Source organism: Aplidium turbinatum, chromosome 2 (assembly GCF_918807975.1).
Source record: "Aplidium turbinatum chromosome 2, kaAplTurb1.1, whole genome shotgun sequence".
NCBI lineage: Eukaryota > Metazoa > Chordata > Ascidiacea > Aplousobranchia > Polyclinidae > Aplidium > Aplidium turbinatum.
This window is the reverse complement of record NC_137473.1, coordinates 26,652,495-26,668,418: the sequence shown is the minus strand read 5'-3', so window position 1 is coordinate 26,668,418 and position 15,924 is coordinate 26,652,495. Positions and strand designations below refer to the sequence as shown.

At 41.7% G+C, this 15,924-nt stretch overlaps 1 protein-coding gene across 6 annotated transcripts in view; it reads left to right on the top strand.

Annotated features, from left to right (window-relative positions):
- The window catches only part of LOC145764953 (transmembrane and coiled-coil domains protein 1-like), a 183,537-nt gene that overhangs the window by 69,924 nt on the left and 97,689 nt on the right, over positions 1-15,924 (top strand). For all 6 annotated transcript variants that reach the window (XM_082576666.1, XM_082576667.1, XM_082576668.1 and 3 more), the window contains one exon: positions 834-951. In XM_082576666.1, coding sequence (XP_082432792.1) covers positions 834-951 — 118 coding nt within the window. The remainder of the gene's footprint in view (positions 1-833; positions 952-15,924) is intronic.

Below are 15,924 nucleotides of genomic sequence, written 5' to 3'. Positions count from 1 at the left end.
GCCATTCAGACCATCCAATCAACAATATGTTTCTCGGCAACCGATTTGTAGCAAGAATTGACAGCGATAGACACGTGTTTCGCCCATGAGGCTGGGCTCATCAGTATCGCACCGTATTCTGCCACAAATTTATTCGACCACCGCTTTTACCAGTCAGTTTAACTCTTATCTGTGTGGAAAGAAAAGAGCCAACAAAACCAGCAGGCGCCAGGGCAGAGGACATTGTGAAGAAAGGGCGTTCTTCCCGGCTATCAGCACAAGGCTGAGCACTCACTAGTACAGCGAGCAGTTGTGATTCGCTAAGCCTTGTGCTGATAGCCTGGAAAAACGCCCCTTTCTTCATAATGTCCTCTGCCCTGGCGCCTGCTGGTTTTGTTGGCTCTTTTCTTTCCACAAAGATAAGAGTTAAACTAACTGGACAATAAATTTGTCGGGTGGTCGAATAAATTTGTGGCAGAATACGGTGCGATACTGATGAGCCCAGCCTCATGGGCGAAACACGTGTCTATCGCTGTCAATTCTTGCTACAAATCGGCTGCCGAGAAACTAAATATTTTGTTTTGATAGTGCGTACTGAATTGGGTAAAAGGCAGATGTTAATAAGGGGTCATAAAGTATGGCATGGGGTTCCATCTGAATTCAAAAGTCTTTTTTTTATTGCAGCCGTGGCTACAAAACTATGGGCTCTCTGTCCTAATTATATAGCTGCATAGTTTGATTTTTGTTTGGAAACTTATTTCTAACATAAAACTTCTATTTTTTGCAATATATGAATGAAATGACTTTCTCAAATTTAGTGCTTTTGAAACTGTTACTGTATTGCCATCATTCAGGTTCGATGCCAGGGGCTGTCGGACACTTTACCTTTATTGATGGATTGTTAAGCTCAAATGATCAACAAAAAGCGAATCTACTTGGGGAGCAGTTGAAGCAAAAAATTATGAAAACAAGGTGAGAAAATTTCTGTGCAAATCAAAAAGTACACAAATTTACAAAATGTTAGGGAGCATCCTAATTGTCAATTTTGCAGGATTTAATAAATCCTCTGATTTACCATTAACTTTATAAACTAATTGTGGACATTTTTTTTCTTTATAAAAAAGAACGAAAGTGCATTAACGTTTTTGCAGTTTTTGCTTGGTGTTGCTCATCCATTGGCACACAGTGACAACATGAACACCTGTTGATATAAAATTGGTAATAATTCATTACATACCAGTACGGGAAAGTGCAACTCCGCAATATAATTAGTATTAAGCAAGGTAAACGTAAGAGCTTTAAGATTTAATTTTCTAATAATTTCAGCAAATAATTTGAGAAACATCAGCAAGGTGAAGCTGATTGATCTCTGCCTCTGTGTACTCAGGCTCAAAACGATAGGGTTCAGGCTCTAGCACACTTTTTTTCTTCATCATTATTCATCACTTACTTCTTCAACATCTGTACTAGTGTACTATCTTCCTCTTTGTATTGGGTCATTCCTTTCATCATCATCATCATCATAATCCATCGTCGGTTTGTTCCCCACTAGTGGGGGTGGCCGATTGTTTCCGCGCAGCAATTGTTTTAATCCCTTTTCTCCATTTCACCCTGTCCCTTGCATCTTCCTCCTTCAGTCCGACTTTTTTAAATTCATCCTTCACTTGTTGTTTCCACGTTCTTCTTGGACGACCGCGTTTCCTCTTCCCATCCACCTTTAGATCTAGTGCCTTTCTAAGAAAACTTCCTTCCTCCCTCCTTATCACATGTCCATACCATCTTACTCCATTTGCCCTTGCCAGTTGGTCTATGGTCTCTCTCATCTCTAGCATATCCAACAATTCTTCAGTCCTTTTTTCCCTTCTCGTTTTCACCCCACACATTGCTCTCACCATTGACCTTTCCGTTCTTCTCAGGATTGCCAGTTCACTCTCTCTCAATATCCATGTCTCGCTACCATATAGCATTGCAGGCCGCACACAGCTCCGATATACTTTCCCTTTCATCCTTAGTGAGAATTTTCTGCCATACAACATTTCCCCACATTCCCTGAACTTTGCCCAGCCCAATCTTGCCCTTGTTGTCACCGCTGCTTCACATCCACCACTTCCATTTATCCGATCACCCAGATAACAGAAGTCTGTCACTGTTTCGATGCCATGGCAGAACTCATCATCATGGCCTTCCACTTCATTCCTTCCTTTACTGCATTTCCCACAAACAAAACACTTCCTTTGAAAATTATTATTATTATTGTAACTGTCTACGCTGCCTGGTTCGTCCCTCTAAGTTGTTTACAGAGACTTAAATTTAGAGAGCTTGTAACATAAGTTTCCCTATCCTTTCTAAGACTTCTTTTAACACACAATTTTTGAAGTTGATTTGATTTTCTTATTGAAGGATTAAAAATAGTCTTTCACAAATACCAAGCAGTAACACCAAAAGATTTTAGCCATCCGGACGGCAAATAACAGAAAACTGGAATGATTGAAAGTAAAATGAACAGTGCTGGCTCTACCTTTGAGAAGGCGCCTTCCCGCAGGTAAAGCGCTAACAAATCAGATGACGCGTGCGTAGAAACAATAAACAAATGAGCCTCTGGAACATTGCGGCCTCTAATTATGGCACATAATTACAAGCGATTAAAGAAGAGGTTCATTGCCAGGCCTACACATAAATATTTACTAACATGTACGTTATTACTTGCCTGCTGCAGCAGGCTGGAGAGAACAATTAGAAGTAAGCTATACAGTATACATATACATTGAGTCGATACAAGTACATTGAGTAAGTATACATATACATTGAATCGAACACTAATCACACAGGATTTAACACAATAAACGCAAAGTGATGAGTTGCCGGACAACGTCGACTATGAAGTTTAGTTACACAAACTGGCGCAAATGCAAGGAATAACATGAAGCTCGAATAACACTCGACATAAATTGGCGTGATGCGCACAGATAAGAAAAAAAAAAAAAGCAAAGCGTCGCAAATGGTACACAAATTGATGTGATACGTAAGAAAACCGCTACACAGGGCATCACGTATGTTAAACATACGAAAGGTACAAAGCATATAGAGTTAGCAGACGTATTAAATTACGTTGGGAGCAGGGTTGTCCACCACCCACCGATCGAGTAAACTACCTAAATAACAAGGATCCCGAGTACCTTACCGAACTGTGGGATGAGCAGGTCAAGGGGCTTTGGTTTAAGGGCTACAGTAAAAGTACAAAGTTACGGTTCAAAGTTACGGCCCAAGTTACGGCCTAAGGTTACGAGCCAAGTTACGGCCCAAGGTTACGAGCCCAGTTACGGCCCAAGTTACGGCATCTCAACTGGGGCAATGCACAAGATGTCTCTTAAGACCAATTTCACTTTGGTTTCACCTGTATGTTCATCACATTGAGAGATGGCAATTTTAGCCCTTCTTACAATGGGCTTACCATTCCTCATTTGAGGAATGACTTCCTCTACTCTACCCATTTGATAATTGCCTCTTTTTGCAATATCTTCTGGAGATCCCAACACAACTAATTGGCCAGGTTTTAAGTTTTCGCGTAATTTAATCCATTTTTTTCTGCCTTGCAGCCATGGTAAGTAGAATTCTACCCATTTGTCCCAAAATTGTTTGGACAAGGATACGTTGAAGCGATAGTCCCTTCTAAGGTGATCTCGCTCAGCGGGTTGACCTAATTCGGAGAGTGGAGAAAAAAATGGAGTTAAAAGAGTTGCAGGTGTGATAGCAGTGAAATCTTTGGGGTCATCACTGATTGAGATCAAAGGGCGTTCATTAACGATGCGGACAGCATTACTTATGTAAGTAATTAGTTCGATAAGGTTTGGTTTACGTGAGTTCGTATCCAAGATGTGATATAGCACATTCTTGATTTGTTTTACCATTGATTCCCAAGCACCACCTTGGGCTGGAGCATAAGGTGGAATAAAAACCCAGTCAATCCCTTCCTTTCTCAAGGAGTTTTGAAATGGTTTGGACTGGAGGGTTTCAGGTAAACTTTTTTGGGCAGCTTGGAAGGTACTCCCATTGTCGGAGTAAACTGTCTTAACCGGCCCACGTAAATCACAAAACCTTGAGAATGCAAGTAAAAGATCATTGAGCGCCAGTGAAGTCACTAATTCTACGTGAACCGCTCTAGAGGCCATACATGTAAAGAGGAGACCCCAAGCTTTCTTGTGACTTCTTCCCTCTGCGTAAAGCAAAGGGCCAAAATAATCGATGCCGCAATTGAAAAAGGGCTTGTTGTTAGCCGTGGTACGAGATTGCGGCAAGTCAGACATAAGTTGTCTAATGGGTTGTGCCTTATTTATAGCACACACAGTGCAGTCGTGTTACAAGTATTTCCGCACAGCAGCATTGCCATTGGCTATCCAGAATCTTTGTCTGGAGGAAAGTAATGTGTGTTGAGAACCGCTGTGCGAATTTCGGTTATGGTAAAATAGCGCGACAAGTCTTGTTAACGGATGCCTGGAGGGCAGGATCAAGGGATGTTTTGTCTCCAATGAGATGGCAGGGGATTTGCTTAAGCGGCCCTCGATGCGGAGTCCCCCTAAGTTGTCCACGCAGGGTCTGTATTTCTTTAAAAGGGTAATTTCTTTCAGGTTTGCTTGTTTATTAGTAGAGGCATTCGCAATGCATTGCTTTAATACATGTTGAAAGGATTCTGGAGATTCCTCCTTGGTCTGTTGTATTACATCACCGTACACCGATTTCTGAACATACCGTACAATGTTATTAAGTGCGTTGTCAAGATAAGGGGCATTCAACTTTGGTATGGCAAATTCACTCTTCAAGGCCTTAGCGCGAACATACTCAACAAAGGCAGTAAGGTAAGAGGTTCTTTTTTGTAACAGATATAGCGTTGGTGCGCTCTCTATGAGCCGATCTAAACCTCCACCATGCGGCACATTTGATAGATCTGCTTTAATGGCATGGACTGCAGTAGCCTCTTGTCCAGGTGTCAGTTTACCCGCCTGTTGAAGGAAAAGTGGGCCGTTTAGCCAAAGCGACCGCGACTCTTTTTTCAGCACAAGATTTGGGCGAGAGCCTACGTCCGCCGCGTTCATGTTGCTTGGGCAGTATCGCCAGTCACAGGCTTTGGACCATAGCAAGATCTTATCGATCCTTCTTACAATAAATTTAGCGAGTCGCAAGTCAGGATTTTTTATCCATTGCAGAACAGTACGAGAGTCACACCAAAAATGTTTCTCACAATTTAAAGATCCTAAAGCCTCATCTGCTTGCTTAACAAGTTCCAGCATGTTTACCGCTGCCACTAACTCCTTTCTGGCGATAGGCCAGGAGAACTGATTTTTTAGCACAATTGTGCACTTTCCGAGTACAAACGAGACACTCGGCATATCATTCACGACTCTACGTAAATATACCACGGACGAGAATGCTTGATTAGAAGCGTCGCAAAACCCGTGCAACTGATACGTCACAACGTCAGTTGGGCCTGGCGTTATGCCATCCACAAAGTACCACCTCGGTAACGAAAATTCTTTCAAGAGCGACAAGGACTGGAGCCAAACGGTCCAATCCTTAACAACACTATCAGGGATCTCATCGTCCCAATCCAATTTATCGATGGCTAGTTGTTGAAGGATCAAACGTGCCTTTACAAAAAATGGGGCACAAAACCCAAGTGGGTCGAAGTTTTGTCCCAGCTGACTTAGCATAGTTCTACGTAGTTCATAGTTCTCGTCCTGGGTATGACGTTAAACTGCATCCTCAATATCAGGAGGAGAGGTAGCACCTTACTCCAGGTCTGGGCCCGTTGGCACCGGAACACGTCCCGCTGGTAGTTCTGGACCTCACTTCTGACATTGATGCCCGTGCCAGGCAGGTTGGCGGCGTAGGCGGATGATAGCTACATGCTACAACGGCTACAATGGCAACATCTTTCAAGAAGGAAAACTTAAGTCAAACCCGGGTTGGCCGAACTCGTTAGTTGTCGTGCAGAGGCATCCGGTCATCAAGACCACTCCGGTCTTTAAATGGAGGTTGGGGGTAAGCAAGGGCATGCTCCCTGTAGAAAAACATGCACCAAAAAATCCTAATGATGAGTGTCAAAAATAGAATGGCCCCCAGTCCCCGGCAGCCCTTAAATGGGCAGGGGGTGCGAAGAATCTCCGGGTTGTCTGACGTTTCTGTTAAAAATTCAGGGATACGACTGGGAAGTCTAAATGTTGGAAGTTTGCGTTGTAGAGGTACTGAGGTGAGTGAAGAGCTGAGAATGAGGAAGGTAGATGTTTGCTGTTTACAGGAAGTCCGATGGAGGAACAAAGGAGCCAGGTTTTTGGGTGTCAAAGGACGGAGATACAAGCTGTGGTGGTCGGGCAATGATATTGGGACCGGAGGAGTTGGGATTTTGGTAAAGGAAGAGCTATATGAAAATGTTGTTGAGGTTCGTAGACAGAGTGACAGAGTAATGGCGATAGTGATGGTGGTCGAGAATGTAGTGATGAGAATAATTTGTGCTTATGCACCACAAAGTGGAAGATCCGATGCAGAAAAAGAAAGGTTTTATGATGAAATGGCCTATGAATGGAGCACAAGAAGTGATCAGGAAATTGTATTGGGTCTTGGGGACTTTAATGGCCACGTTGGCCAACAAATTGATGGGTTTGAAGGTGTTCATGGAGGGTTTGGCGTGGGAGAAAGAAATCGCGATGGAAGGCGACTACTTGAGTTTTGTGATGAAAAGGACCTGTGTGTTGCAAATACCTGGTTTAAGAAAGAGGAAGGAAGAAAAGTGACTTTCAGTGCAGGTGGAAATGAAACCGAAATTGACTTTGGGTTGGTATGCAGGAAAAACAGAAAACTGATCAAAGATGTGAAAGCGATACCATGCGAACTTCAGCATAGGTTGGTGGTTATCGATTTGGACAAGAAAGGTCTAAAGAAAACTGTAAATAAAAAAAGGGTGATCAAAAGAAAAGTTTGGAAGTTAGAAGATGCCGACACAAGAGAAAGGTTTAAAAAGAGAGTTGAAAGTCTTGTTCACAACGATGTGAATGATGTATGGGGATCCTTCAAGAATGGAGTTTTGCAAGCTTGCGATGAAGTTTGTGGGAAAACAAAAGGCAGGATGGATCGAGGAGATACGTGGTGGTGGAATGAAGATGTGAGGGAAGTGATTGGGGAGAAAAAAGTCGCATACAAGGCTTGGTGCAGAAATAGATCAGAAGAAACTAAGCTCAAGTACAAGCAATTGAAAAATCGGGCAAAGAGAATAGTTGCAAAAGCTATGAAGAAAGAAGCTGAGCAGGAATTGACCAAATTAAAAAACAGTCCTAACGAAGTATATAAGTTTATGAAGGTTATGAAGCGGGATGGGAAAGATGTAGATGGTGGACGATGTATTAAAGGAAGGGATGGAAAACTTGGTTTCAGTGAGAAAGATCGTGGAAGAATTTGGAAAGAACATATGGAGATGATAATGAACGAGGAAAACGATTGGGATCAAAATGTGGAAGCCGACGTGGTAGCAGGTCCATTAAAGAGAGTTACTCGAGAGGAGGTAACGCAAGCAATGAAGAAAATGAAATCGGGGAAGGCTCCTGGACTATCTGAAGTCACTGTGGAAATGATACGCGCAAGTGGAGAGACAGGACTGAAAGCAATGCAGGAAATCAGTCAACGTGTGTTAGATGGAAAAGGAATGCCAAATGAATGGAAGATGAGTGTGGTGATACCCATCTTCAAGGGAAAGGGTGATGTAATGGATTGTGGGTCATATAGGGGAATAAAACTGTTGGAGCATGCAATGAAGGTAGTGGAAAGGGTGTTGGAGAATAGAATAAGATCTGTGGTGAAGCTGGACGAGATGCAGTGTGGATTTATGCCTGGGAAGGGAACGACAGATGCTATTTTTATTTTGAGAAGGTTGCAAGAGGAATATCGAGACAAGGGTAAAAACTTGTACATGTGTTTCGTGGACATGGAAAAGGCGTTTGATAGAGTTCCAAGAAGAGTGATGGAATGGGCAATGAGAAAAAAAGTAATGCCAGAAGCTCTCGTGCAAGCCGTAATGGGTCTTTACGACGGTGCAAGGACGAGAGTTCGCGTTGGATCTGCCCTCTCAGACGAGTTTTCGGTGAAGGTTGGTGTACACCAGGGTTCTGTCCTCTCTCCTCTAATCTTTGCCATTGTGATTGATGTGATTACCGAATGTGTAAGAGAAGATTCATTAATGGAGATACTGTACGCCGATGATTTGGTTTTGTTGAGTGACACAATGGAAGATCTGAGAGGGAAATTTGAGAAGTGGAAGGAGTCGTTTGAATGTAAAGGTATGCGTGTGAACATCAAAAAGACAAAGGTCGTAATAAGCGGAACGGAAGGGAAAATCACAATGAGCAAAATTGACCCATGTGGCGTCTGCGGAAGAAGAGTGATGGCAAATTCTGTTACATGTACGAAATGCAAGAAATGGGTGCATGGAAGATGTGCAAAGATGAAGAGAGTGACATGCAGATCTGGAGATGGTTTTGAATGTGAAAGATGCAAGAAGATTGAGGAAGGAATGATTGGTCCTGTTGAAAAGCTGAATGACGAAGTTGAATCAGTAAATGCCTTTTGCTATCTAGGAGATAGATTGAATGCCAGTGGTGGTTGTGAAGCGGCAGTGACTGCAAGAGGAAGGTTTGGTTGGGTGAAATTCAGAGAGTGTCGAGAGTTGTTATGTGGTAGAAGATTTCCGTTGAAAATGAGAGGAAGAATTTATATTAGTTGTGTGAGATCTGCAATGCTGTACGGAAGTGAGACATGGTGCTTACGGGAAAACGAATTGGCGATTTTAAGAAGAACTGAGAGAGCGATGGTGAGAGCAATGTGTGGTGTAAAGCTGATGGACAAAAGGAATACCGAAGAACTTATGAGCTTGCTTGGGTTGAATGAGAGTGTTGATAAGTTGGCAAAAGCGAATGGAGTGAGGTGGTATGGGCATGTTTTGAGAAGGGATGAAGATGATGTTTTGAGAAGAGCGCTGGAGTTGCGAGTGGAGGGTCATAGAAAACAAGGAAGACCAAAGAAAACATGGAAAAAGCAAGTTGAGGAAGAAAGCAGCAAGGTGGGCTTGACAAGAGAGGACGCGCTAGACAGATCGATGTGGAGGCAGGGTGTGAAGACGATTGCGGCACTTGGAGGTGAATCCGGCCACCCTCGGTAACGGGGACATCACCGGATTAAAACTGGACTACTACTACTACGTGTGTACTTAACCAGGGGCTCTAGAGAGCATTTAATGAGTAACTCATCAGACTCTGTTTGCCACACACAGCCCAAAGTCTTGGCAGACGGTAAATACGTCCCGTCCGCATGTAAATCAAGGTCACAGATAGCAGGCGCCAGGGACTCACTGGTCAGTCCAGCTAAAATATCCATAGCGCTTCTGTTAGCACTCCACTTTACTAGTTTAAAGCCACGACTATGAAATAATTCTATTGATTCATCTGCGATTTTCTTTGCGTCTTCCAAGCAATTAACTGAAAAGATAAAGTCATCCATGTACATATTCTGCAGAACGTTACTTAAAGTCAACTTACATGCCTCATTGGAATTCTGCTCAGCCATCTTCTTGAAGGCTAAACAGGCTACATACGGGCTGCTTTTCACACCCCAAGGGTGGACACAAAAACGAAATGGGACTAGTTTGCCGTTTTCTATGTCATCTTGGTCAAACCAGAGTATTCGAAAGAGATTCCTCTGCCTCGCAGGCAGTCTTATCTGAAAGAAACATTTTGTAACATCGGCCATCAAGGCGAATTTCCCTAACCTGAACCTAGTTAGCACATGTAGCAACGGATTCAAAAGATCAGGGCCAGACATAATTATGTCATTTACACACACGCCGTTAAATTCGGACTTCCCATCATATACAATGCGCTTCTTAGATTGCGAAGTGACAAAATATGGCAGATACCATGTACAACCCGTAGCGTGAGTTGCACTCAAGTCGTCATCGATACGCTCGATATAGCCATTCGACTGCAAGTCTTTCATCGTATCGGTTAGATATTCACAAAGGTCGGGTTGTTTCAAAGCCTTTTTCCGAAGTGCCGCAGCCCTGTCTACCGCCAGCTTATAATTGTTAGGTAAGTTGATGTTACTCATCAAAGGGACGGGGATTTCAAATTGTTTCCCTTCTAACTTAATATTTGGTTCGACTTGTTGAGTTGCAATCACATCATTACGAGATAACTGAGGTAATTCGTCATTTATCGAGATTTCCCTAATCACCTCTTTCAGGTCATTAATTTCCTGATTTTTAGTTTTAACTTCAGATTTGAGGTAAGATATCACATCACATTCTAAAGCCAGACTGGTTTTACCAACTTTTGTAACGCTCGCCTCTATGGGTGGTCTCCCACCACAGGCCAGCCAACCAAGAGGAGTAAGAATTGCGTGTGGGTCAGTAACCTTTCCTCCTGGGCGCTCCTCGTGGACCAACATGAGATGAGCATTGTCGTTACCTATAAGTACGTCGACCGTGTCCATTTTGTCTAAGGAAAAAATCTCTACATCATCAAAATTCCGATAGTCACTCACGTTCTGTCTGTGTGGCAGTGCGTGAACATCATCACCCCAAGGGGGGTTGACTACTGATGTAATGCTGTTAAACAAATCTCCAGTGCTTAATGACTGGATGCTAAACTCTACTAAATCAGCATTGGTTGCTTTCTTCCCAATCATTGTATCCATATTAAACGATACATTGTCGAAAGGAGATAAACCCAGGTCTCGGACTAATTTACTTGACACAAAGGTTAGTTGAGATCCTGGGTCATGTTGACAGTAAACTAACTTCGACTGTCCGTTGATAGGATTGACAATCCGGGCGGCAGTCACACGATTCCAGGCCGCCTTGACATTCCGGATACAGACGCTACGTACCTCTAAGTTGTTGTTGCGTCCAGGTGCCTGATTTCTATTGCCGTTGTAGTGTACTTTTGTAGAAGAATTACACTGAGGTACCAACTTATAAAGTTGATGTAAGAGGAAATGATGCTTTTCAACTCGATCATCTCTGCATTCACGACAAGTATTACCGTAGGTACAGTCATCAACAATATGGTTACTACTCAAGCAATTCAAACATCTTTTAGCCTTAATGATCAGGTTTTTTCGTTCTACAAGAGACATGTTTAAGAATCTAGTACATTGTGATGAACGGTGATGTTCTTCAGCACCATTCACCGAACAACAAAGACAAGGGCGTGTTGTAAAGGAATATTTACTGTTACTAAATACCTTTGCTGAAGTTTGCCTCACTGGGCATGCAGATGATTTCTTGTACGTCATTTTGGCTCCCGAAGAGTCAGAATCACCTAGCAACAATATGGCGAAGTCGGAAGATAGACATGTTTCTTCCCGTACTACAAAATCAAGTAAATTGTGAAACTCAGGTTCGTTAGTACTGCCATGTTGCTCAAACAGGAAGTCTAAAAATTTCGATTGTGTTGCCAGTGGCAGTCGTTTCGCTAAGTCTAATACAAACCGTCCTTCCAACTTGTCGCGTTGGTCATGTGCCTGGGCGTAAAGCAAACATTGTGATAATTGATCTTTGTAGTCTTTCCACATAGAAGCCGACACCGATGGCCACTTAGGTCCGTAACGATACTTCCTGACTTCCGGTTCCGCATAAAAGCCACCACGTACTCCAAAGCGTTGTGATAGCCGTTCTAGAGACATTTTAATCCTAGCCTCAGGAGGCAAACCTGGGGTATCAGAAACAAGATTAGCTATAGTTTGCGCAGCCGTTCCGACACACGCAGCTTGCAGTAAAGTTAGGCAAGATTCTTGGAAGGGGCAGCTTTTCATTAAAGCAGTGATGCGATTTTTGAAAAATATGAAGGGCATATTCTCCCCATTATAAGCAATTAAAGTAGCTCTATCGAGATAGGCCCTACAGTTTTGATATTGAAAAAATGAATCTTGTTGTGTACAATTAATTTCAGACTCCCTGGGTGGCCGAGAATCATAGATGTTAGAACGACCAGTACTTACGTGCCTTGGGATTACTTGTGGGTTGTGAGAATGGTTCGTACCAAAGTTCTGAGTTCCTGTCGTCTGGCACCCATACGTGTCCCTAAAGTTAGACTCGGGCACATAAGGCTCCGGGGATCGAGAGACCGCTGGGGTTTCGTCAAGAAGTAAGGCTTCCCAGGTTAAATTATCGTTCCTATTTAAATTCGACTCGGTGGGGTCATCTCTAGCGGCCCCAAAGCTTACATGTCTTTTAAATTCCGGGTACGTGGGGGCATCTCTAGCGGCCCCAAAGCTTCCACGTCTCTTAAATTCCGGATACGTGGGGTCATCAAAGGGAACGTTAGTATTCAGATTAGTGCTAGACTCGGGAAACGATCGGTGATCTTCACCCAAGCCAGTAGTGACATTTAATTTAATTTGCTGTTTCTTGAATTCAGACTTGGCACTTAAGTTTTGAATGGCTAGGTTAGATCTTATCTCTTCCTTTTTCAATTCATTCCTAGTTATTAGGGCATTAATTTCTCTTTGTTCATTAAATTCTATAAGGGCTTCAGAGTGCCCTGAATCGGGGTCAAAGTTTCGAGGCTGTAGTTTAAGTCGGGATTCGTAAGCAGCCAGATGGGATTGAGTTTCGATCTTAGCTTTAAGCCGAGTTGTCATGGGATGAGACCCCTTTTTATATGTGTAGTTAACCTCCGGAACTGTCTCATCACACTCTTTAGTCAAATTAACGATCGGTGGGTGGGTGGCCCTCAACACATCACCATGATCACCAATTCCAACATTTAGGCCCTCAAAGATACAACTAGATATGGGCGACGAAGACATTTGCCTAACAATTACTGGTTAAAGAATTACAGTACAATACTACAATTAATTACCGGCTAAAGAAATACAATATAATACAACACTACGATTAATTACTCAATTGAGAAAAGTTCGGAACTACCTTGCATGCCAAGAGTTCGTTTGTTTGGCTGTTCTTTGTTTCTTCTGAAGCTTCTTTATTTATTTCCCTTATGATTGAATTCTTTCACATTAGGTTTCTTTTCTTCTTTCTTCTGATGTTGCAAAGTTAGATTAATTTGATGGTCTTTGAACTACTATTTTTAATTTGGTTCGTCCCTCTAAGTTGTTTACAGAGACTTAAATTTAGAGAGCTTGTAACATAAGTTTCCCTATCCTTTCTAAGACTTCTTTTAACACACAATTTTTGAAGTTGATTTGATTTTCTTATTGAAGGATTAAAAATAGTCTTTCACAAATACCAAGCAGTAACACCAAAAGATTTTTGCCATCCGGACGGCAAATAACAGAAAACTGGCTCTACCTTTGAGAAGGCGCCTTCCCGCAGGTAAAGCGCTAACAAATCAGATGACGCGTGCGTAGAAACAATAAACAAATGAGCCTCTGGAACACTGCCAGTGTAGCCAAATTGTTTGGCATCCGCTGGCTTCGATCAGTCTTTCAACAAGGTTGATAGGATCTCCAATCTGTTTTGTCCTTTGTGATGTTTTGCAATCGATGGAGATGTGGTGTGCTAAACAGGGATCCCAGGCCAGCTTTTCTGATGTCAGATCTCAGCAGTTGTAATAAATTGATACGGTGACATCCGGTTCGGCCTTGGTACTTTTTGCTGCCAATTATTGCAAATTCAAGGGCTTTCTGAGGAGGTGAGTCCTGGTGAAGTCTCAGAATGTGTCCAAACATGTTCCATCTCATGGTGGAGATCTTGCAAGACAATGGTTCACTGTTGCATATTTTGTAGAGATTTTTGTTCGAGATAAGACTGTTTGGCCAAGTATGACCAGTTATGACACGTAAATGTCTTCGATGACAGGCATCCAATCTTTCAAGACTTGCTTTGGTAACAGACCAGCTATTACAGTTGTAGATCATAATTGGGATGCAGTACGCGTTGTACAATCTTAAAATATACTTTGGAACCCACTGAATCCATTTTTTAAGATTAAATTGGCAAATTACATCTGCAATCAACTGTTTTGGACAAACAAAGATTTTTGAACACTTGAGTTCGCTACAGCCATATGCGAGATATTGACAAAACATGACTACTCTCAACTTTGAGAGCAAAGCTTGTGCTGTCATTTGACATATGAATAGCTCTTGGGTATTGATTAGCAGAGCAGAAATTGCATTTTCTGTTACATCACTGTACTATGCAAACTTTTGCACAACAGTCACCATAATATGCTGTAATTTATTTACAGCTGAAAGTAAAATTTATTATTGATTTGAATTTTCAAGACTTTGGTAATTATTTCATTAAAGCACCTAATAATTTACTAACTTGCAAGCACATATAATATTGTTTACAACAGCATTAAGAGATGACACGAGTAAGGATGTGCCGATTAATCGGAATCGGCAGGTATCGGCAATTTTTGGAGAATCGGCATCGGAAAAAATTGCCGATTCTTTCCGATTCTTTATCAAAGTTTCCCAATCAAAAGTAGCGCGAGCGCGTGGAAATACCGATCAAAGATCGGCTTCTTTGAACAACCGCATCAGCGTCAACTAGCATTCGGAGAGCGGTAGTCTAAATTATGACGATTGTCTGCCATTTTGTAAACTCTTATTTAGTGCTCAAGATCCCGTTTTACTTAGTCTCCACCTACGTGTTTAATCTTTACTCCTCACACATTTCCACAAATCACCAAGTCAAATTGGCATTTCTAGTTGAAATTCAATCAGTTATTTAGGCACAAGATCAAAATACTTTCTTTGAAATGACGAAAACGTTCAAAGAGAAAATCAGACCAGATAAAATATAAAAGTTGAATGATTACACAACGGTTAGGATTGTTACGTAATAGTTATTAGCTTGCAGTATCCCAGGCACTAAAAGCAAGAAGAGAAAAAGCGAGGGAGTAGGCTATAAACTGCAAAGAAAATGAGAGCAACTGTCTGAAATAGAGCACTTAATATTTTGCACACTGCATTAACCCTTTGCTTTTTAACGTTTTTTTGGAAGTTAACTGCTCAAGGGGGGGGGGGCCGTTTTTGGATCAAATTCAATCAGCTGTTACGTGTGATCCGCTGGTGCTATTTCAACAGAAGTTGCACTGGTGTGAAAACAAATCATTTGTCTATAAGTTTAAAAAGTCATTATTTTAAAATTTTATATGTTAAACTTGATATTTCAATTTTTGCAAAGGCACCCAAAAACGACAATTTTGATTTATCTTGCTACTATTTAATTACCGTGCTAATCCGATTTCATGCAAAGTTCTGAAAAACAATGAGCTCGATCGAAGGCACGAAGTGTGTGTGCGGTGTGCCGAATCATTGCATTGATAAAGATTTACGACTTGCGAGCAAATCTTATTGTAAGCTACTCACTCATTCTGAAATAGTTACAATCAGAGTAATATTGTTACACGAATTTGAAAAAAAACAAAACTGCGTTTGTTGTCTTACATTTTTGTCCTAAACTAATGCATTCCCAAACTCATGGCTAGCTTCTAGTTTTATGGAACCAAATTTCTCATAAGTAAGAGCTTAGCCTGCTTGAGTTGAATAGCTGTTTACACCTTCGTTTGTGTATTTTAGGTCTACAATTGAGTTTGTAGTATGAATATTTTTAGTAGAGAAAAGACAATTGAACAAGTTGTTGAAATTATCTGAAATTTCTAAGTTCACATTAGGTGTTTTTGAAATTGTGGATTTGTGTCAAGTCGCATCACAAATATCATGCAGGCCACATCATAAGTCATTTCGCTTACGGGTGTTTATAAACATGACTCATAAATTACATCCACAAACAATACAGCATTTACATCAACAAAGCTAAGTTCGAAGCTCACTTTTTATTGAAGATTGTGTCAATCAATTTGAAAATACATTTTTAGTCCGCCAGCGTCGAAACAATGCAACAGCGAATTGATGAGGAACATGCGTAAACAA